This window comes from Engraulis encrasicolus, chromosome 18 (assembly GCF_034702125.1).
Source record: "Engraulis encrasicolus isolate BLACKSEA-1 chromosome 18, IST_EnEncr_1.0, whole genome shotgun sequence".
In the NCBI taxonomy this organism is placed as follows: Eukaryota; Metazoa; Chordata; class Actinopteri; order Clupeiformes; family Engraulidae; genus Engraulis; species Engraulis encrasicolus.
Genome location: NC_085874.1, coordinates 13,448,943 through 13,471,725, shown reverse-complemented (window position 1 = coordinate 13,471,725; position 22,783 = coordinate 13,448,943). Strand labels below are relative to the sequence as shown.

The window sequence follows — 22,783 nt, the reverse complement described above, 5'->3', positions numbered from 1 at the left end:
TTTTGTTCCAAATTTGTCCGCTGAACTTGATGCCCGATAGACTTTCGATCTGACAGCGGCTTTATTACCGATGTCTGCCCGGCGAGTGAGCGTCAGTGGCCAGGCGAGCAGATGTCTTCTCCTCGCCTGCCTCTCTTTCAGTAAGAGATCCGCAGCGCCGCCAGCGGTTGTATTCATTATGTCACGTTTCTTGCAATTCGAACTACACTTTCCTGGGCTCTCTGTCCTAGCCTACACTCAAATCTGATAAGCGACAACAATTGGGTCTTGAGGTCCGATAAGCAGTCTGGCAAAGGGTTGTCGTGAAAATGTGTGTGTAGCCTACGTTCTCATTAACGGAGTTGCTTCCTTTCATGCAACAAGCTGACCAAATCGCTATGTGTTTTAGTTCAGTAGGCCTAATCTTATTTTATCCATTATCCTCAACCCCACTAAACAGCAGATGCTGCAACCATTAGCCTTCCAATTTAACACACAATTTCAGCAACGCACACACAACTTACCGACTTGAAACAAACAATCCTAATCAATAATGTCACCAAACTTCCTATGACAACGAACACATTCTAGATTGAGCTACATACACATAGCCTATGCAGTAATATAGGCTGTTTTTAAATGTCTCTCAGACTGCCTGCTCGCTTTAAAAAGTAAGGAGTTGACTCTGTGTACCAGGCGCCACAACGGTCGCAGACAAACTGTCAAATATTCATGAAGTGATGTCACGGCTAACCAGGAAGTAAACAATTAGTTTATTCACGTCGAGGGCAATGCTCATCTGCTACATCTGGGAACAGTGAAATACAACACCCTCGGGACACAAAGAGCTTACAAATCTACTATGGCAATAATTGATGTAGGCCTATTACTTTTAATAAAATGTCTGTAAAAGTAGGCCTAAATAAACACACTTCACTCGAAACACAAAGCCTTAGGTAGGCCTAGCCAAGTTTATTTATTGTTTTTGAAGAGTGCTACAATCAGTAGGCTAACACATAGGCCTATGTCATGCTGTATCTCTGAATGTGTAGCCTATGTAACGGAGGCTAACTAGCACAGAGTTGGCGTGGAACGTTGGTAAACCTCCCTCCGATAGCGTCATATAGTCTCGTGTCGTTGGGCCGAGAGACTAGTTTCTTGGCCCAGCGGTATCGTACTGTGTCTCCCATTGCCGAACCGTTGTAGTTGACGAGGTCGCACGTTCGATCCCCGAGGGGGGTGAACAGGTGCAAGATGACCTCCGTCACAGTGGTGCCGCTGACCCGGGATGGGAGTGAGGTTTAACAGGTGCAAGATGACCTCCGTCACACCTACTGTGTGTAACATGCCTCTGACTTTTGATACAAAACCTGAGCCTTGTTTTTGACGCTTTGGAAATTAAGAAATTCATATAGACTAGGCGATAGGCAAATAGGCCTTGTGTAAATGACTGCATTGAATTGAATGACTCCATATCAGCACTAGAGTGTGCTGAAAAGCTGATCATTCAATTTTGTAGATATGCAGACTTGGGTGTGCAAATGTGTCTGCCAAAATATGCACTGCACAACTCATTTGTTATTCTAAGGCAGAACACATTTTCGGTCATGTAAGGAGGAAGAGTCATAGCTGAGTATTTCTTATGTAGACATAGACACACAAATAGGGCCTACTAACAGGAAAATGCCTTGTGGCCATAACAAACGAGATACATAGCATCAAACGGCTGCACAATTTCTGAATAATGTAGTTTACTATGACAGCACCAAAGGTACAGAAGGTGTAGACTCCATTTGTGGACGTCAGTGGAGTCCAAACATGCACAAAAAAAAAAAAAAACCCTGACCACTAGAGGCCTGCCTTGCCCCAAGTAACATTACACAGCAAAACTGGAAGTGTTATTTTGAGTTGACTTTACTGGTGTTAATTATTCTGGTGTGAATGGGAGTCACTGGGTGTTGATTGTGGTGTTCCTTTAACACTGGGAGTGCTTAAAAAGCTCTGCGCACTGTGTTGTTTCAAAGAGTTAACTGCCTAACACTGATTGAGAGTGACATTCCACATCCGGTTCTTTCATCTGCACAGTAAAAACTTACAAGGATGTCAGAGTAATTTACTGTGAAATCTCACAGTTAATTACTCTGATGTTCTGGTACACTATGCTACTGTGATGGTCACACGGCACACAGCAAATTAGTTTGAAATCATTGTATCACTAGCCATTTCTCACCTAACTTGCACATCACAGTATTGTACTGTGATTTCAAGGATAACCAGCATGCCAAAGTGATAAAGTAGGAAACATCACAGTAAACTACTGTGTGGGCGGAGAATCTATTGAATTATTAGTGCATTGGGGCACAACTTCAGTCATAGACAGGTTGGGCTCTTCATTACAATCACACCTTTCATTGACATTTTCAGCAAATTATTTCATTCTTAATGTCTTGTGATATACATGTATACACCCATCATCAGTTGACTATGTGTTCCTCACTCTCTGTCAAATGACAGGAGAATGAGCTTTTATATATTGGGAGATATACATGACCATCTTCATGACGGTGGGAATATGGTCATTTTTCTTGTGTACCACTTTAAATAGTACAATCCCTACAATAAACACAGAATATAACAAGGAGTAATATTTTGAAGCACACTTAAGATATTCCATCCAGATAAATGGCTCTCCATAAGTGCATTGCATGATGGGACACGATCTGAAGCCCATATGTCCTAAGCCCCTCCCCCTCCGGTTGTACATATTGACATGAGGAAGTGAGAAAAAAGGAGATGGCCAAGCATGGGAAGACATGTAGCAAACAAGAAGTTGATGACTAAATAGTTTGCTGTAAATGTCCATGAAGTGTCTGAAGGCCCAGGTTGTGTGATGTGGCAGACTTGGCCTAATGGTTAGGGAGGTGGACTTAAAATCAGAGAGTTGCAGGTTCTAATCCCTTCTAACCCGGCATTACCCTAGGGACAGTAACCAATGTTGCATATCTGTATGTCACTTTGGGTTGCTCCTGGCCATGATTGATTGTAATTACTAATTGCCAGGCCTAATTAGAAGAAGGTCTATGATTGGAAATGTTGCTGGTTCTGCTTCCAATAAATCAAGTTGCAACCAATGTGCTACACAAACACTTTCTTAAGTTGGCACCTGCTAATGCCTTTGGCTTGGATGTGCACGCCAAAACTCCAGCATCCAATTTTAAATCAGAATATTGCCACCTAGTAAACAAAATTAGGCTATCTTGTGAAGTGCCATTGCACAATTGAAAGTCAAATGCTGCATGACATGATTGACATTGCCTACCATCAACCAGGAACAATGGTAGTGCCCAATCAATCTGTCAATTAGTAGGCCTACCTGACCTCACTTGAGTACATACTGTTACAAGTTCATTGAATTACTACCTGCAGCTGCCACATGCCTGATTACTCTGGTCACATGGTTAACTTTCACCTCTATATAAACTCAGACTGTCACAATGCTTGAGTTGCTTGCCTAAATGACTGGTTCGCTGGCTCTCTGTCCGGCTTGTTGGTTAGTGAGCTAACTGACCGACCAACTGACTGTTTGTTGGCCAGCTGGTTGGCTGGCTAACTGACTCTTTTGGTTGACTATATGGCTGGTTTGTTAGCTGGCTAGCCATACAGCTGACTTGTTTGTTGGTTAGTTGGCTGACTAAATGAGTGTTAGTTGGTTAGCCGGCTCTTTGGCTGGCTAGCTGACAACTGACTCTTTTGGTTGGCCGGTGGACTGGTTTGTTGGCTGGCTAGCTATTTAGTTGGTAGTGAGTATTATGGTAGCGGGTATCCGTTTTGGAAGGTAATTTTCAGGGAAATTTCAGGTTTGTCTAATTATGCTCAACTAGAGTATTCTATGCACACGGGTTAATGTACCATCATCTAAGAGACTACAACTATGAAATGATAATAATATTGAACATATTGCAGATACTTGCGTTTCTCTGTGGTTATGGATAGTTCGGTCTATCAATTCAATAGAGCAGTGTGATGGGCTGGTTCCATGCCACAGTTGTCTCAGTCATGGTGGGGAATGGGAGGTGCCACAATAACATGGTAGCTACCTCTTTTGTGGTGATGAATGGAGGGGCGGGATCATGGTAGTGTGGGTAGGGTGACAGTAACTTACTGTGGTGTGTAAGGTAAGAATCTTAATATATTAATGTGAGGTTGGTTGTATTTTCGAGAATGTTTGAAATAGACAAATCACTTGTGGAAAAATTAATTTAATTTAGATTGTATATTTCATGTACTGTATGTAAATGTGCACTCAACGCAGTACAGAATCTGAACATTTTAGAAAAAGCAGTATTTATTGTATAACATAACACCAATTAGTGTTACATGGTAACCCCTATAGTGAGTTGCGCTAAGCTAATTCAACACTCAAATGTGTTAAAAATAGAACACTGTGGGTGTTCAGATGTTTCACTTAAAGTGAAAAGCTTTAACACTAATTGGTGAGGAATTCAACACTCAAATGTGTTAAAAATAGAACACTGTGGGTGTTAAGATGTTAACACATAAAGTGAAAAATTGGTGTGAAAAATACACTAGAATAGAGTTAAAATGTAACACTGTGGGTGTTAAAGAAGTAACACTGAAATAGAGTTAAACTATTTACACTATCCATAGTGTTGATTTAACTCGGAACCGGTGAGCATTATATAAACTCAGGAAAAGTGTTAAATTTAACTCTATGGGAGTTGATTTAACACCGGCCGATTTGCTGTGTAGGTCACAGACAAAACAGCACAATAATAATCATAATCATAATAATAATCACAATAAGAATATATTATTGTTATTATTATTATTATTATTATTATTATTATTATTATTATTATTATTGATAATAATAATAATATTCATTCTTTTCATTATTATCATTGATTAGGCCTAATATAATTATTGTTGTTGATATAATAATGATTATAATAATAATTATAATAATTAATATAATAATTATTATTACTATTACTATTATTTGGCCTATTATTGTTAGTAGTAGTATGCCTGTTGTTGTTGTTGTTGTTGTTATAGTTGTTGATGTTGTTATTAGGCTATGTATTTCACATTTGTCATTCATTTGGTATTTCTCAATTCCTTCCCATTCCCTTTATTTTGCATTGCTGAAAGACTGAACCAAAGATTATCTTAGGTCTAATATTAGTTCTGTCTCTGACTGACTGAACTTCAGATCATGCATTATGATGTCATGTTGCATCAGGTGTCACAATTAGTTCTAAGCCCATGATGTCACTTGGGAACCCTTCATTTCTCAACATTCTAAGACACTTCAGACACTTCAGACAGTTTTACTGATCAGACAGAGCATGAAGAATCCCACTTAATGGTAAGCTGCCATTTTATATTTATTTAATACGCCTATTTTAAAGACAACACGCCATTCAATTTTAGTGTACCTGCACTGTAGGCCTATTTTATATTTATATTACCTACTTGTTTTATTTATTCAATTTAAACACGTCCCTTATAGGTAGGCCTAGTAGATCAGATCAGGTCAGATAAGATAAGATAAGATAAGATAAGATAAGATTTATAAATAAAACTTTATTGTCTATTACACATGGAACACAAAATTGTCTTTCAGAGTAGAGTAGAGTACTATTTATTAATCCAGAAGTAAATTAAGGTGTCTGTAGACATATAAATACAGACAGAATACACAAGACATTACACACATTATTTCAAATACTGTTGTTGTCAAGCAGAAACCTTGTATCTCTCTCCATTAATATTTTATGTAACCTATTATTATTATTATTATTTCATAGCTTAACTTAAAGTTGAGATGATTATTTATTTATTTTATTTACTAAGCTACTACTACTACTACTACTACTACTACTAGGCCTACTACTACTACTAGGCCTACTACTGCGGTTCTTGGCATACTCCCCTGCTGGACTGTCAGTGGAGCTTGACACAACAAACCTCCCAAAGACTGTGGAGGGTGGAATGGTAGAATGGATTAGAAAATGTAGGGATACAATTGTATGAACTGTGATCTAAGAAAGTAAGCCATACGCATCCTTAATCCCTTCTCTCCACTCACAGATGACTGCGTATTTCAGTAAGGAGGCCTGGGAGAGGCATGTGGACGCCAGGCTTCACAAAGCAGCATGCAAAATGGACAACAAAATGGCTGCCTTCACAGAGAAGATGAACGCACAACTGACGGACATGGACACAGAGCTGTATGGAAACCTGGAGAACACGTTTTCCCGCCTGAAGGCATCAGTTCTACCTCCTCACATAGCCAAAGAGAACCCGCCATGTGTTAATGTTGGATGTCTGCAGGTATGTTAAAGTTAAAATATGTCAGGGCCATTGCTGTACAGTGTACAGAATACAGTGTATAGGGCACCTTTACATCTTTCAATCCATGTGATTCAATCCAACCGTTTAGCCTTGCCCTCTACTCACACAAGGCAACAACCCCAGTCCAAACGGTTTTCTGTCATTGTTTCTCAATGGTGGAATGAGCTTCCAGTTGCTACAAGGGCAGGGTCATCCCTCTCAACCTTCAAGAAGCTAGTGAAGACTCATCTCTTCCGAGAAAGCTTCCCTGTTTAACAGTCTAACATAATTCTATAATTCTACTCACCTTGTGCCTTTAGTTTGTTATCCTCTTTCCTTAGTCTTAGTCTCTAATTAGTCTCTAATTTCCTTCCTTAAGACACTTCTTTTAACATCTCTTATGTAGGCCTGCCTAACATCTTTCATGTACCTAATTTGCTTTTAACATCCTTTAAAATTCTTTACTTATTTTTTGCTTCATCCTTGTGTTGGACATTGTTGCCAGTGTTGCAACTGTACACTGCGCCTAGATGTCTTGTTTATTATCCAATATGCCTTGTTACCTTCTTATTAATGTTGCTTCTGTTACCTTGTGTTGGACAATGCTGTTAGTGTTGCAACTGCACACTGCACCTTGATGTCTTTGTTTACTTTCTTCCACTTTTTAATGCATCATCTTCTTCTTTACTCTGTGTAGGACATGCTATCAGTGTTGCAACTGTACACTGTGCCTTACCCGGTTCTTGTTTAAATTTCTCCTTTTAAGTCGCTTTGGCCAAAGGTGTCTGCTAAATGCAAATGTAATGTAATGTAAAGTAATTGAATGTAATGATGCTTAGCTTTCGAATGAATCTGATCATCAGGACCTATTCACAATGAGTCTGGTAGTACTAATCATAACTGATAACCATAAGTGTATCTCACTGATCTCCATACAGGCGGACACCAAACAAATACCGGATGATAGGGGGTGGGAGATAATGACAGACAGCAAATATCAGGCAGAAAAGCTTAAAAATGATGTGGAAAAACTAAGATGGAATTTGGGCGAGGAACTTGAAAGGAAACATATAACAAAAGAAGGTCACATCAAAATGAAAGAAGCTAAAATGGAGATGGACAGACTAGCAAAGAGAAACACACCTGATGCAGTGGTTCTAAAAACAAAAACTGACATTTTAAAACATATTCAAAACGACATAGAGAAACTATCTAAGGAGAGAGACCAACTAGTGGATCTTCTAAAAGACCTCACAGTGTCTACTGAAAATCAAGAAATGGAATTGCAAGAACAGGAGAGAAAATTAAAAGGTGTCGAGACACAGCGAAAGAGGGAAGAGCGTCTACTTAAAGATTTGACAATGGCCAACAAAAAAGGAAAGATGACGCATGAGGAGATACAAAGGGAAATTAAGAACTCTGAAAAAAAGAAGCAAAACGAGGAGAACAGAGTAAAAGATCTTGAAACTCAACAAAGCAAGACGGAGGTTCACTTGCATGAGTTGATGGTGCGCTTAAAAGAAGCCACGGCAGAGTTGAAGACAAAGAGAGAAAAATGAGGGAGGCGGAAATGAAAATGCAAGAAAAGGAGAGAGAATCAAAAGGTCTTGAGACACAGCGAGATAAGGAGGAGCGTCTACTTAAAGATTTGACAATGGCCAACAAAAAAGCAATGATGAAGTTTGAGGAGATACAAAAGGCAATTAAGAACGCAGAAATAAAAAAGAACCAGGTGTTGTTGGAGACACATAAACAAGAGGGCCTGCTCAATGATCTTATAATGGCTTCTGAAGTGGAGAAAATAAAACTACAAGATGGGGAGAACGGAGTAAAAGATCTCGAAACTCAACGAAGCAAGGAGGTTTGCCTGCGTGAGTTGATGGTGCGCATCGAAGAAGCCACTGCAGAGTTAAAAGACAAGGAAAGAAAAATGAGGGATGGGGAAATGAAAATGCAAGAAAAAGAGAGAGAATTAAAAGGTCTCGAAATACAGCGAAAAAAATCAATGATGGCGCTTGAGGAAATACAAAGGAAATTTAAGAACGCTGAAAGAAATAAGCAGCAGGTGTTGTTGGAGATACATAAAATAGTGAGCCAGGTCAATGATCTTGTAATGGCTTCTAAAAAGGAGAAAATAAAACTACAATATGAGGAGAACAGAGTAAAAGATCTCGAAACTCAACGAAGCAAGACCGAGGTTCACTTGCATGAGTTGATGGTGCGCTTAAAAGAAGCCACGGCAGAGTTGAAAGACAAAGAGAGAAAAATGAGGGAGGCGGAAATGAAAATGCAAGAAAAGGAGAGAGAATCAAAAGGTCTTGAGACACAGCGAGATAAGGAGGAGCGTCTACTTAAAGATTTGACAATGGCCAACAAAAAAGCAATGATGACGTTTGAGGAGATACAAAGGGGAATTAAGAACGCAGAAATAAAAAAGCAACAGGTGTTGTTGGAGACACATAAACAAGAGGGCCTGCTCAATGATCTTGTAATGGCTTCTAAAAAGGAGAAAATAAAACTACAAGATGGGGAGAACAGAGTAAAAGATATCGAAACTCAACGAAGGAAGGAGGAGGTGTGCCTGCGTGAGTTGATGGTGCACATCGAAGAAGCCACTGCAGAATTAAAAGACAAGGAGAGAAAAATGAGGGATGGGGAAATTAAAATGCAAGAAAAAGAGAGAGAATTAAATGGTCTCGAAATACAGCGAAAAAAAGGAATGATGGCGCTTGAGGAAATACAAAGGGAATTTAAGAACGCTGAAAAAAAAAAGCAACAGGTGTTGTTGGAGATAATAAAACTACAAAATAGGGAGAACGGAGTAAAAGATATCGAAACTCAACGAAGGAAGGAGGAGGTGTGCCTGCGTGAGTTGATGGTGCGCATCGAAGAAGCCACTGCAGAGTTAAAAGACAAGGAGAGAAAAATGAGGGATGGGGAAATTAAAATGCAAGAAAAAGAGAGAGAATTAAAAGGTCTCGAAATACAGCGAAAAAAAGGAATGATGGCGCTTGAGGAAATACAAAGGGAATTTAAGAACGCTGAAAAAAAAAAGCAACAGGTGTTGTTGGAGACACATAAACAAGAGGGCCTGCTCAATGATCTTGAAATGGCTTCTGAAGTGGAGAATATAAAACTACAAGATAGGGAGAACAGAGTAAAATATCTTGGAACTCAACGAAGGAAGGAGGAGGTTGGCCAGCATGAGTTGATGGTGTGCTTAAAAGAAATCACATCAAAGGAAGAGGATGGAGAGAGAGAAATGAGGGATGAAAGGACAGAAAAAACTAAATCAGAGATGGAACACTGTACTACATTGAAAAGGTTGAAACATAAAATGCAAGAATTTGAGAGACAAATAGAAGACCTGGACACTAATCAACAGAAGGAGGACCACCTCAGAGAGCAAACCATGATTATCAGGGAAATGGAGCGAAAAAGACAACAGTTGGACAGAGAGATAAAGAGATTAGAAGCCAGATTGAGAGTGCTGCGCAGAGTGAATGAAGAAGAAAAGAAGGGACAAAATCTGGAAAAATACAGGAGGAAAGAAGTAGAGAAAGACATCAGGGAGGTTGAGTGGTTCTGTGACAGGGAGCAAGGGCTTGGAGAAGAACAGAGAGGAGACAGTATGGCTGGTGGGGAAACTGAGAAAGTAGAGTTAAAAATGAAGCAAAAGAAAATGAGAAGACAGAAACAGGAGGCAGATTTGCTGGAGCATCATAAGCAAATAAGGGCGGAATATCAGGAATTTAATAACAAAGAGGAGGAGGTGAAGAAGGAAGCGAAACAGCCCAATGCTGAATGGTCAAATGAATACAAGGCTGACTGTCAAGAAAAAAAAGTTAAGTGCAAAGGCACTAAAAGACAAATTAACGCAGGGGAGAATTTGGGAGGAGAAGAATTTCAGGGAAAACAAATGGAAGATGACAGAGAGAACATATGTACTGAGAAGGAGCAGATATCAGAAAAAACAACACAAGCAGAGCTGAAAATTGAGAGGATGAAGAAAGAGAGGATGGCTGTACAGGAAGAGGGGAGGAGGGTGCTACACATTCAACAACAAGAAATGGGTGGAAAGTATGAGGAGGAACAGGTTAAACATTTTCATAACAATGAGGTGCAGGGAGAACCAGAACAGAAAAACTTGCTTGAGCCAGAAATGTCCAGGATAGTAGAGGAAGGAAAATGTGAAGACCCTCAAAGCCCAGTAAAGATAGAAAAGAGATTGGCGGAGAAGGAAAAGTATGACTTGCCACAAATCAATGCAGAGGAGGAGGAGGACCAAGAGGAGGAGCAGGAGCCGTTGTCAATTCCTGCTAAGTGCAAAGGTGAGAACCAAGGTGGTGACATTCCCTGGAAGGTCTATTGTCTATCATTACTGTTTTAACATTGGGTTGCCAGTGTCTGTTTAAAGAATATGCACAGTAGAATTGCAGCCAATGTATGCCTTGCAATACGCTGCCCATACCCAAATTTGATATTCATTAGCCTGGGCGAATAGCCGACTGTTGACTCCGTCAACCAGTCTGGCAAAAGCCATGAAGAATCCGTCTCCGTGGACGATGGGAGATGATCTGATCTTACTCTATCATTTAAATTAATTGAAGTTCCAAACTCAAATTAAAACCCATATTGTGCTTTATTAGCATGCCTGTTACGTTATAGCATTGCAAAAGCAAACAAATAACAAAACGAAAGTGTGAATATAGTTACCTTTACCAATCAGTAACGGAGCTTGCAGGTGAGTTCTACGTCACCACTCTCAAATGTTTGTTGATTGGCGAAACACTGAGAGAACCGAGCTCGAGGCTTTTGCTAGACGATGTGCGGAGCCAAAATCTTTGGGTGGAGTACAGAGGATGGCGTCGCGAGGCTAGATATTTATGCTGCTAAGTAACACAATAATAGGCCTACTGGTCTGGCCAAAGTACACACAGGTTTGCAGCTAAAGACATTCAAACTGATGGACACGGAGAAGATCCACCATTTTATTGAAGAAAAGTAATTTTCCCATATACAAAGAATATTTAGAAATAGATGGTGGTGGAACAATCATGGTTTGACTATGGTTTAACAGTACACTTATGAAAATGAACCATGGTTTTACTATGAAAGCTAACCATTTACCACGGTTTAAAGTTATTCATTAAATTACATTTAGTTGATGCTTTTTTTTTTAAAATCCAGAGCGTGTATTGGTGACAGTCTTTGGAGCAATATGGGGTTTGGTGCATTGCTCAAGGGCACTTGAGCCATGGATGGAGGTGTAGGGAGAGGTAAAGGTGGAATTCAAACCTGCAACTCTGCCATATTCAGTCAAATTCCCTAACTATTACCTCAGCTGCCCATAAGTAGCCTACTTATTCATGGTTTCCATGGGTTTTTTGGGGATAACCAATAGGGCTGCACAATTAGCCATGGTTATTCATGATTTTCACTTTTTTTGCATGCTTCGTGACTGGTTTAAAACCATGGTTAGTTTTCATAGTAAAACGATGGATAAACCATAGTCAGGAACCACGGTTTTCATGGTTACCATGGTTATCATTGATAAGCCATAGCAATAGTAATAGGCTATGGTTGGTTCAGAGTATAGAATAACCATGGTAGAACCATGGTTACGACAAAAAAAAAAAAACACAGATTAGTAGATTGGTATATTTTTGTAGGCTAAGGGTGTGTATGTATGAACAATGTCATTTACCCCGGCATAATGCATATATTAGAAATTGATGGTGGTGAAAAAACATTATACTCATGAAAAGATAACATTTCTGAATGGGCAGCACAAATTCTGGAAGTAATTTTTTTTGTTTTTGTTTTTTTAAGACTTTTCCATCTTCTGCGCAATGGGGACTGCTGCAGCCCCGGCAGCTACAGCAGCAGCTGCTTCAAAACAGCAGCAGCAGCAGCAGCAGACACAACAGTTGGAAAGAGATATAAAGAGAGAAGAAGCCGGAATGAGAGAGCAAATAAGGAAGCAAATAAAGGCGGAATATCAGGAATTTAATAACAAAGAGGTGGAGGTGAAGAGGGAACCTACAGCACCAGCTGCTTCAAAACAGCACCAGCAGCAGCAACAGCATCCGCAGCAGACACAGTTGGACAGAGAGATAAAGAGAGAAGAAGCCAGAATGAGAGAGCAAATGAGGAAGCAAATAAGGGCGGAATATCAGGAAGTTAAGGAAAAGTATGACTTGCCACAAATCCATGCAGAGGGAAAAATGGGAGCAAGACAGAAGATGGAGATGAAAAAGGAAGACCAGTGTGTTATGCCAGAACAGGATGAGCAGATATCAGAGATCAATATGGAAACTGCTGACATAGAAACAGAGGAGAGAGAAGAAGAGATGATTAGTCAATTGGAGGACAGCAACAAATCACTAGAACTTGACAAGGAGGGGGTGGAGAAGCTGAATGCAGAGGAAAATAAGCAACATGAGAACAAGAAAGATCTTAAAATGTCAAGTGAAGGTGAGAACAAAATGAAACCTAAAGAGACACAGGGCCAGGCAAATAGAGAAAAGAAACAGGGAGAGAAGAAGAATGTGAGTTTCACAGACGCTCTTGAGAAAGGAAAAGTTGAAATGGCGGAGGAGGACAAAAAAGAGAAGAAAAATAAGAAACAGAAAGGATCCTTCCTTGGCTCCCTCATTAAAAAAGCCAAGGACTGGCACTCACAAGAATCAGAGCACCAGAGGAAACAACTGCAACAGAAGCAGCAGCACCAACAGGAGATGCTGCAGCAGCAGGAACAACAGCAGCAGCAGCAGGAACAACAGCAACAGCAGCAGCAGCAGCAGCAGCAACAACAGCAGCAGCATCAGGAGGAGGAGCAGCAGCAGGAGGAGGAGGACCAAAAGGAGGAGCAGGAGCCATTGCCAACTCCTGCAAAGTGCAAAGGTGAGAACCAAGGTGGTGACATTCCCTGGAAGGTCTATTGTCTATCATTACTGTTTATTATTATTATTACCTTCGCCAGAAGGTTATGTTTTGCCCGCTGTGTATTTATTTATTACCTTCGCCAGAAGGTTATGTTTTGCCCGCCGTGTATTTATTTGTCAATATGTCTGTCTGTTTGTTTGTTTGTTTGTTTGTTTGTACTTCGTCTAACTCAGTCAAAACTGAGCCGATTTTTATGAAATTTGGTGGGATGATTGGTCATGACCCAAGGAAGAATCGATTAGTTTTTGGGAGTGATTGGGTCAAAGGTCAAAGGTCAAGGTCAAAATGTTTGTTTGTACTTCATATAACTCAGACAGAACTGAGCCGATTTTTATGAAATTTAGTGGGATGATTGGTCATGACCCAAGGAACAATCGATTAGTTTTTGGGAGTGATTGGGTCAAAGGTCAAGGTCAAGGTCATGAAAAGATCAAAAACGTAAATTGAGCCGATTTCTATGAAATTTAGTGGGATGATTGGTCATGACCCAAGGAACAATTGATAACTTTTTGGGAGTGATTGGGTCAAAGGTCAAAGGTCAAGGTCACGAAAAGGTCAAAAACGTAAATTAAGCCGATTTTTATGAAATTTAGTGGGATGATTGGTCATGACCCAAGGAACAATCGATTACTTCTTGGGATTAATTGGGTCAAAGGTCAAGGTCACGTAAAGGTCAACAACGTAAATTGAGACGATTTTTATGAAATATACTGGGATGATAGGTCATGACCCAAGGAACAATCGATTACTTTTTGGGAGTGATTGGGTCAAAGGTCAAGGTCAAGGTCACGAAAAGGTCAAAAAACATTTTTCTTTGCCAAGCACTATATGCCAGAACAACGTGTGAGGTTGATAAGAGGTCAAGACTGGGCCAAAAATGTAATGTTACGATATTCCGGTCCGATTTCAATGAAACTAACACCAAAATTTGGAGAATGTTATGCCCCACACTCTGAAGATGGCCAGAAAAAAATAAGTGGCGTAGGCGAAGGTTTGCGCTCTACCGAGTGCCCATTCTAGTTTAACATTGGGTTGCCAGTGTCTGTTTAAAGAATATGCACAGTAGAATTGCGGCCAATGTATGCCTTGCAATACGCTGCCCATACCCAAATTTGATATTTGCATGGATATTTATGCTACTAAGTAACACACTAATAGGCCTACTGGTCTGGCCAAAGTACACACAGGTTTGCAGCTAAACATGTCTATTACTGGACATTCAAACTGATGGACACGGAGAAGATCCACCATTTTATTGAAGAAAAGTAATTTTCCCATATACAAAGAATATTTAGAAATGGATGGTGGTGGAACAATCATGGTTTGACTATGGTTTAACGGTACACTTGTGAAAATTAACCATGGTTTTACTATGAAAGCTTACCATTTACCACGGTTTACAGTTATTCATTAAATTACATTTAGTTGATGCTTGTTTTAAAAATCCAGAGCATGTATTGGTGACAGTCTTTGGAGCAATATGGGGTTTGGTGCATGGTTCAAGGGCACTTGAGCCATGGATGGAAGTGTAGGGAGAGGTAAAGATGGAATTCAAACCGGCAACTCTGCCATATTCAGTCAAATTCCCTAACCATTACCTCAGCTGCTCATAAGTAGCCTATTTATTCATGGTTTCCATGGGGTTTTTTGATAACCAATAGGGTGGCACAATTAGACATGGTTATTCATGATTTTCACTTATTTTTGTATGCTTCGTGACTGGTTTAAAACCATGGTTAGTTTTCATAGTAAAACGATGGATAAACCATAGTCAGGAACCACGGTTTTCATGGTTACCATGGTTATCATTGATAAGCCATAGCAATACTAATACGGTTGGTTCAGAGTATAGAATAACCATGGTAGAACCATGGTTACGACAAAAAAACAAAAACACATTGTAGATTTTTGTAGGCTAAAGGTGTGTATGTATGAACAATGTCATTTACCCCGGCATAATGCATATATTAGAAATTGATGGTGGTGAAAAAACATTACACTCATGAAAAGATAACATTTCTGAATGGGTAGCACAACTTCTGGAAGTAATTTTTTTGTTTTTGTTTTTTTTAAAAGACTTTTCCATCTTCTGCGCAATGGGGACTGCTGCAGCCCCGGCAGCTACAGCACCAGCTGCTTCAAAACAGCACCAGCAGCAGCAGCAGCAGCAGACACAACAGTTGGACAGAGAGATAAAGAGAGAAGAAGCCAGAATGAGAGAGCAAAAAAGAAAGCAAATATATAAATTGGAATATCAGAAATTTATTAACAAAGAGGAGGAGGTGAAGAGGGAACCTACAGCACCAGCTGCTTCAAAACAGCACCAGCAGCAGCAGCAGCAGCAGCAGCAGACACAACAGTTGGACAGAGAGATAAAGAGAGAAGAAGCCAGAATGAGAGAGCAAATAAGGAAGCAAATAAGTGCGGAATATCAGGAATTTAAGGAAAAGTATGACTTGCCACAAATCCATGCAGAGGGAAAAATGGGAGCAACACAGAAGATGGAGATGAAAAAGGAAGACCAGTGTGTTATGGCAGAACAGGATGAGCAGATATCAGAGAACAATATGGAAACTGCTGACATAGAAACAGAGGAGAGAGAAGAAGAGATGATTAGTCAATTGGAGGACAGCAACAAATCACTAGAACTTGACAAGGAGGGGGTGGAGAAGCTGAATGCAGAGGAAAATAAGCAACATGACAAAAAGAAAGATCTTAAAATGTCAAGTGAAGGTGAGAACACAGAGACACAGGGCCAGGCAAATAGAGAAAAGAAACAGGGAGAGAAGAAGAATGTGAGTTTCACAGACGCTCTTGAGAAAGGAAAAGTTGAAATGGCGGACAAAAAAGAGAAGAAAAATAAGAAACAGAAAGGATCCTTCATTGGCTCCCTCATTAAAAAAGCCAAGGACTGGCACTCACAAGAATCAGAGCACCAGAGGAAACAACTGCAAAAGAAGCAGCAGCACCAACAGGAGCTGCTGCAGCAGCAGGAACAACAACAGCAGCAGCAGGAACAACAGCAGCAGCAGCAACAACAACAGCAGCATCAGGAGGAGGAGCAGCAGCAGGAGGAGGAGGACCAAGAGGAGGAGCAGGAGCCATTGCCAACTCCTGCAAAGTGCAAAGGTGAGAACCAAGGTGGTGATATTCCCTGGAGGGTCTATTGCCTTTTATTACCGTTTTAAAATTGGGTTGCCAGTGTCTGTTTAAAGAGTATACACGGTAGGATTGCGCAAGTAGCAAGGAATATTTAGAAACAATGGTGGAAGATACTCACAAAAAGATTTTTAAACATTTGTAAATGGGCAACATAAGTTCTGGAAGTAAACGATAAAAATTACATACTCTACTTTTAAATAGAAAAATAACCAACTTTCTTTTTCTTTGGGTTTTGTTTTTTCAGACTTTTCCATCTTTTGCACTGCTTCAAAGCAGCAGGAGGAGGAGCAGAAGCCTTTGGCAACTCATATTAACAAGTGCAAAGGTGAGAACCAAGGTGGTGACATTCCCTGGAAGGTCTATTGTCACACATGACTGTTTTAACATTGGGTTGCAAGTGGCTGTTTAAAGGGTATGCACAGTAGGATTGCGGCCGATGTATGAATTGCAACTATGCTGCCCATACCCTACTAAGGTGGAGTACTGGGTAAGTAATAAACTAGTATACGACGATACGGACACGTAGATGATCTGCCATTTTGTGCAATTTCCCCAGTAGGAAGGAATATTTAGAAATAATGGTGGAAAATACTCACACAAAAAGATTTTTAAACATTAGTAAATGGTTAACATGAGTTCTGGAAGTAAACGATAAAAAAATTACATACTCTACTTTTAAATAGAAAAATAACCAACTTTCTTTTTCTTTTGGTTTCGTTTTTTCAGACTTTTCCATCTTTTGCACTGCTTCAAAGCAGCAGCAGCAGCAGCAGAAGCAGCAGCAACAACAACAGCAGCATCAGGAGGAGGAGCAGCAGCAGGAGGAGGAGGACCAAGAGGAGGAGCAGGAGCCATTGCCAACTCCTGCAAAGTGCAAAGGTGAGAACCAAGGTGGTGATATTCCCTGGAGGGTCTATTGCAGTGGTCTCCAATTAACTTTTCCCAAGGGCCAAATAATGTAGAGCAAGCGAGGCCGCGGGCCAGACCAAAAAAAAAAAATAATAATAATAACAAAAAAAATAAAAATAAAAATAAATAATAGAAACACTGTTGAAATATTAAAATATTAGTATTAGCTGTTGCAATATAGTGCCAGGGAGGAATGTAAATAAAGACCAACTGTGGACAGGTTAACGAGAGAGAGAGAGAAAGAGAGAGAGAGAGAGAGAGAGAGAGAGAGAGAGAGAGAGAGAGAGAGAGAGAGAGAGAGAGAGAGAGAGAGAGAGAGAGAGAGAGAGCACGTTCAACTGCTGAATGCATGTTCAACTGCTGAACGTGCTCTCCAGCAGAGCCACTTCAGTCACGGCACGGAGGGAGGGAGGGGGAGAGAGATTTAGGCTACATGACAAGACCTAAAACAAATATAGGTCAATGTGCGCTAAAATCCCAATTCGATCGAGGAACAAAAGTCATTTCCATAGCGATTAAATCTCATTGAACTCGTGCGCTGCATCTCACCTCTGCCTGAACAGAAAAGACGCAAGCCCATGCAACAGGTGGCACCCAGGCAGATGAAATAGTTAGTTTCCAGGAATGCTCGTCTATATATTTCTTTATTGCGGTCGTTTTCGAAAATCATATTAGTTTTCCTCCAACGCATTCCCGATGTATCATGCATTCTCTGCTCAACTGATCTCGCATAACGCGCCCCTACCAAACTACGGGGGGAAAATATCCTCCACATTTAGAATGGGCTACTACAGTACGCCAGCTAAAATGCAAAGAGGGTGATATCACAAATACACAAAAATAGTGCAGGGGAGGAGAATCGTCCAGATTTAACAGAGGACAGAGTGAGTGCTCTAACTGCATAACTGAGCGCTCAAGACTCTTCTGGTTGAACAAAGGGAAACACGCTGATGAGCACCGTGCACCGTCGGGGCTGTCGGGGAGATGCCTAACTACTAGCCTACGTATGTTTCCTGGACATTTCTGAAATTCGGGTTAGGGGTAGGGTGGAGCAAGGTAGCCTACTGTTCTCAGATGCTCCCGTGGCGCCTTCAGATAGGCTAAATTAGGAATGCGATACAGTTATACACGTGCGATACAGAAATACAGATGGTCAGCCAGACCTTGAATATTACGAGTGCAAGACAAAGCAAAACTGATATAACAAAAACATACAATAGAAGCAAAGGAGAATCGTTTACATTTGCAAACAGAAGAGAGTTGAGAAAACTCTGCCGACTTGGCTTAAATAACTGTGCGCTTCGCGCCTCATGACTCTCCAGGTTTAATAGAAAGGGCGCGGCTCACCGCGGCGCGCAGGCTGCACCCAGCAACGTTGACCTTCAGGAATACTCAGCTAATCTTCTACCTGGCTCTATATTTCCAAGACATTTTAAAGGAACTGGTTTCGTTTTTGTCCTCCCTTCTTTTGGTAACGACTGTTCTCTGGAGCTTGAATTGCGTTAACGTCTCTACATGTAGGCTACTACCTTGCATAAATGATACTTCCAAAATACGGGATAATTGTCATCCAAACTTCACATAAATGTGAGTAAACAAAAGACAAAATGTATCTGGCCTGCTAAATACATAAAAATAGGGAAGGAGAGAATTGTCCTCATGTTCAACCAGAAGAGAGGAGAGTGCTTCGATACCGCACAATTGCGAATGGTCTATTGCCTTTTATTACCGTTTTAAAATTGGGTTGCCAGTGTCTGTTTAAAGAGTATACACGGTAGGATTGCGCAAGTAGCAAGGAATATTTAGAAACAATGGTGGAAGATACTCACAAAAAGATTTTTAAACATTTGTAAATGGGCAACATAAGTTCTGGAAGTAAACGATAAAAATTACATACTCTACTTTTAAATAGAAAAATAACCAACTTTCTTTTTCTTTGGGTTTTGTTTTTTCAGACTTTTCCATCTTTTGCACTGCTTCAAAGCAGCAGGAGGAGGAGCAGAAGCCTTTGGCAACTCATATTAACAAGTGCAAAGGTGAGAACCAAGGTGGTGACATTCCCTGGAAGGTCTATTGTCACACATGACTGTTTTAACATTGGGTTGCAAGTGGCTGTTTAAAGGGTATGCACAGTAGGATTGCGGCCGATGTATGAATTGCAACTATGCTGCCCATACCCTACTAAGGTGGAGTACTGGGTAAGTAATAAACTAGTATACGACGATATGGACACGTAGATGATCTGCCATTTTGTGCAATTTCCCCAGTAGGAAGGAATATTTAGAAATAATGGTGGAAAATACTCACACAAAAATATTTTTAAACATTAGTAAATGGTTAACATGAGTTCTGGAAGTAAACGATAAAAAAATGACATACTCTACTTTTAAATAGAAAAATAACCAACTTTCTTTTTCTTTTGGTTTCGTTTTTTCAGACTTTTCCATCTTTTGCACTGCTTCAAAGCAGCAGCAGCAGCAGCAGCAGCAGAAGATGCAGCAGCAGCAGAGATATAAATGAGGAACACAATATGTCTTGCTCTCTGTAACAAATTGTTCCAGAATCGCGGCTGTGGTCTTCTAATAATTGTAGCTGTGGTTTTATTGACAATGTTCTTTGTGTATTGTTTTTTTCACTTTTTTATTTTGTTTTGGGAAGTTGGCAAGCTGTCTAATTGTCTACAATCTTGTCCTGGTGTTGGGGGGTGGGGTCAATTACCTGCAATGAGATCAGACCAATTTAGCCAAACTAAGTAGGATCACCTGTGAATGTCAAGTCTTGAAATGTGTGTCTCTCTCTTGCTATCATTTGACCCTGAAGAAGGTGTAGCAACACAGAAACGTTGGTCGCGTGTGTGCACAAAATAAAGTCTTGAAAACTAAGCTGCCGTGTGCTCCAGCTTCTCCTTTCCAGTGATGTCTGTCCCACTGTGATGCACCTGCAAGCAGGGTTGCCAGATGAGGCTGATGATTTCCAGCCCAAAAAATGCTCAAAACCAGCCTAGAAGCTCAAAATCCCGCCCAATTCTATTGATTTCTATGGCTAAAATTGGGCGGGTTTTTCTGCTAAATGCCATTTTTACCCGCACACGACCATCCTAAGCAGCCCAATTGGGCGGGAAACAGCCCAATCTGGCAACACTGCCTGCAAGCTGAGGGAGGGATGATGCATAGAGTCCCAAATAACTGGGTGTGGCCTGTGGAACTTGAGCATTGCAGTGCATTATGGGGATTGTTGTCACAAATCCACAAGCACTAAAAAGTCATTTTCTGCCTTTTCTTGGCCAAGAAGGCACCAAATTAGAAATGTACGTTACTATTCTACTATACATATGACCCACTTTCAGTAACATATTGTAGAATCGCTCTGTTTGTCCCCCCTCTCTTCCCCTACGAGACAATTCCAGTGTTCCGATTGGCTGCCTCCCGCAGCCCTGTCTTATAAGCAATGTTGACGTTCGATATCGGTTAGTCTTTGGTTTTATTATTGTTGTGGCTCGTCGCTCACTTAGCTTGGACAGAGGACCAATTCCTGTCTGAGCTAGAGCTTGAGCCGCCAATACCTTAGACAAAGTGTTTAATACTACTGTATTTGTATGCTGCACCGATCTTCTATAAAGTTTGCTGAAGGACACTTTATTTACTTTTGTCGTGTGAAGTCTTTACCCACGTCAAGGAGCCCACAGCACGACAACTGGTGTCAGAAAGTGAGATCATCAAAGTCCGGAGTTGAAACCAACGAAATCAACTGTCCGTGAGTTAAAAGGAAAAACTGTATGAGTGAGGAAAGTTTAATGCTGACGAGTTTTATGTGAAACCGGCAAACCGTAGCTGCCAAAATTGCCGCCTGTTGCTAGGCTAACAAGAAACCCCATCCATAGCAACCACTCGCAAGCAGCTAAAGCCATCCAACGAACAGAAAAACTTGCTTGAGCGAGAAATGTCCAGGATAGTAGAGGAAGGAAAATGTGAAGACCCTCAAAGCCCAGTAAAGATAGAAAAGAGATTGACGGAGAAGGAAAAGTATGACTTGCCACAAATCAATGCAGAGGAGGAGGAGGAGGAGGAGGACCAAGAGGAGGAGCAGGAGCCGTTGTCAACTCCTGCTAAGTGCAAAGGTGAGAACCAAGGTGGTGACATTCCCTGGAAGGTCTATTGTCTATCTTTACTGTTTTAACATTGGGTTGCCAGTGTCTGTTTAAAGAATATGCACAGTAGAATTGCAGCCAATGTATGCCTTGCGATACGCTGCCCATACCCAAATTTGATATTTGCATGGATATCTATTAGCCTGGGCGAATAGCCGACTGTTGACTCCGTCAATCAGTCTGGCAAAAGCCATGAGGAATCCGTCTCCGTGGACGATGGGAGATGATCTGATCTTACTCTATCATTTAAATTAATTGAAGTTCCAAACTCAAATTAAAACCCATATTGTGCTTTATTAGCATGCCTGTTACGTTATAGCATTGCAAAAGCAAACAAATAACAAAACGAAAGTGTGAATATAGTTACCTTTACCAATCAGTAACGGAGCTTGCAGGTGAGTTCTACGTCACCACTCTCAACTGTTTGTTGATTGGCGAAACACTGAGAGAGCTCGAGGCTTTTGCTAGACGATGTGCGGAGCCAAAATCTTTGGGTGGAGTACAGAGGATGGCGTCGCGAGGCAAGATATTTATGCTACTAAGTAACACAATAATAGGCCTACTGGTCTGGCCAAAGTACACACAGGTTTGCAGCTAAACATGTCTGTTACTGGACATTCCAACTGATGGACACGGAGAAGATCCACCATTTTATTGAAGAAAAGTAATTTTCCCATATACAAAGAATATTTAGAAATGGATGGTGGTGGAACAATCATGGTTTGACTATGGTTTAACGGTACACTTATAAAAATTTACCATGGTTTTACTATGAAAGCTTGCCATTTACCACGGTTTACAGTTATTCATTAGTTTACATTTAGTTGATGCTTGTTTTAAAAATCCAGAGCATGTATTGGTGACAGTCTTTGGAGCAATATGGGGTTTGGTGCATGGCTCAAGGGCACTTGAGCCATGGATGGAGGTGTAGGGAGAGGTAAAGATGGAATTCAAACCTGCAACTCTGCCATATTCAGTCAAATTCCCTAACTATTACCTCAGCTGCCCATAAGTAGCCTATTTATTCATGGTTTCCATGGGTTTTTTTGTTTTTGATAACCAATAGGGCTGCACAATTAGCCATGGTTATTTATGATTTTCACTTATATTTGCATGCTTCGTGACTGGTTTAAAACCATGGTTAGTTTTCATAGTAAAACGATGGATAAACCATAGTCAGGAACCACGGTTTTCATGGTTACCATGGTTATCATTGATAAGCCATAGCAATACTAATACGGTTGGTTCAGAGAATAGAATAACCATGGTAGAACCATGGTT

The 22,783-nt window shown here is 40.6% G+C and overlaps 1 protein-coding gene across 1 annotated transcript; it reads left to right on the top strand.

Moving 5' to 3' along the window:
- Positions 1–5,298: 5,298 nt before the first annotated feature.
- On the top strand, positions 5,299–20,237 carry LOC134469058 (trichohyalin-like). Its single transcript, XM_063223074.1, has 9 exons — positions 5,299–5,368; positions 6,094–6,336; positions 7,275–10,667; positions 12,169–13,242; positions 15,361–16,413; positions 16,691–16,771; positions 17,173–17,325; positions 19,311–19,391; positions 19,793–20,237. The coding sequence occupies exons 3-9, from the start codon at positions 7,892–7,894 to the stop codon at positions 19,873–19,875; spliced, it is 5,301 nt and encodes a 1,766-aa protein (XP_063079144.1). The 5' UTR covers positions 5,299–5,368; positions 6,094–6,336; positions 7,275–7,891; the 3' UTR covers positions 19,876–20,237.
- The last annotated feature ends 2,546 nt before the right edge of the window (positions 20,238–22,783 follow it).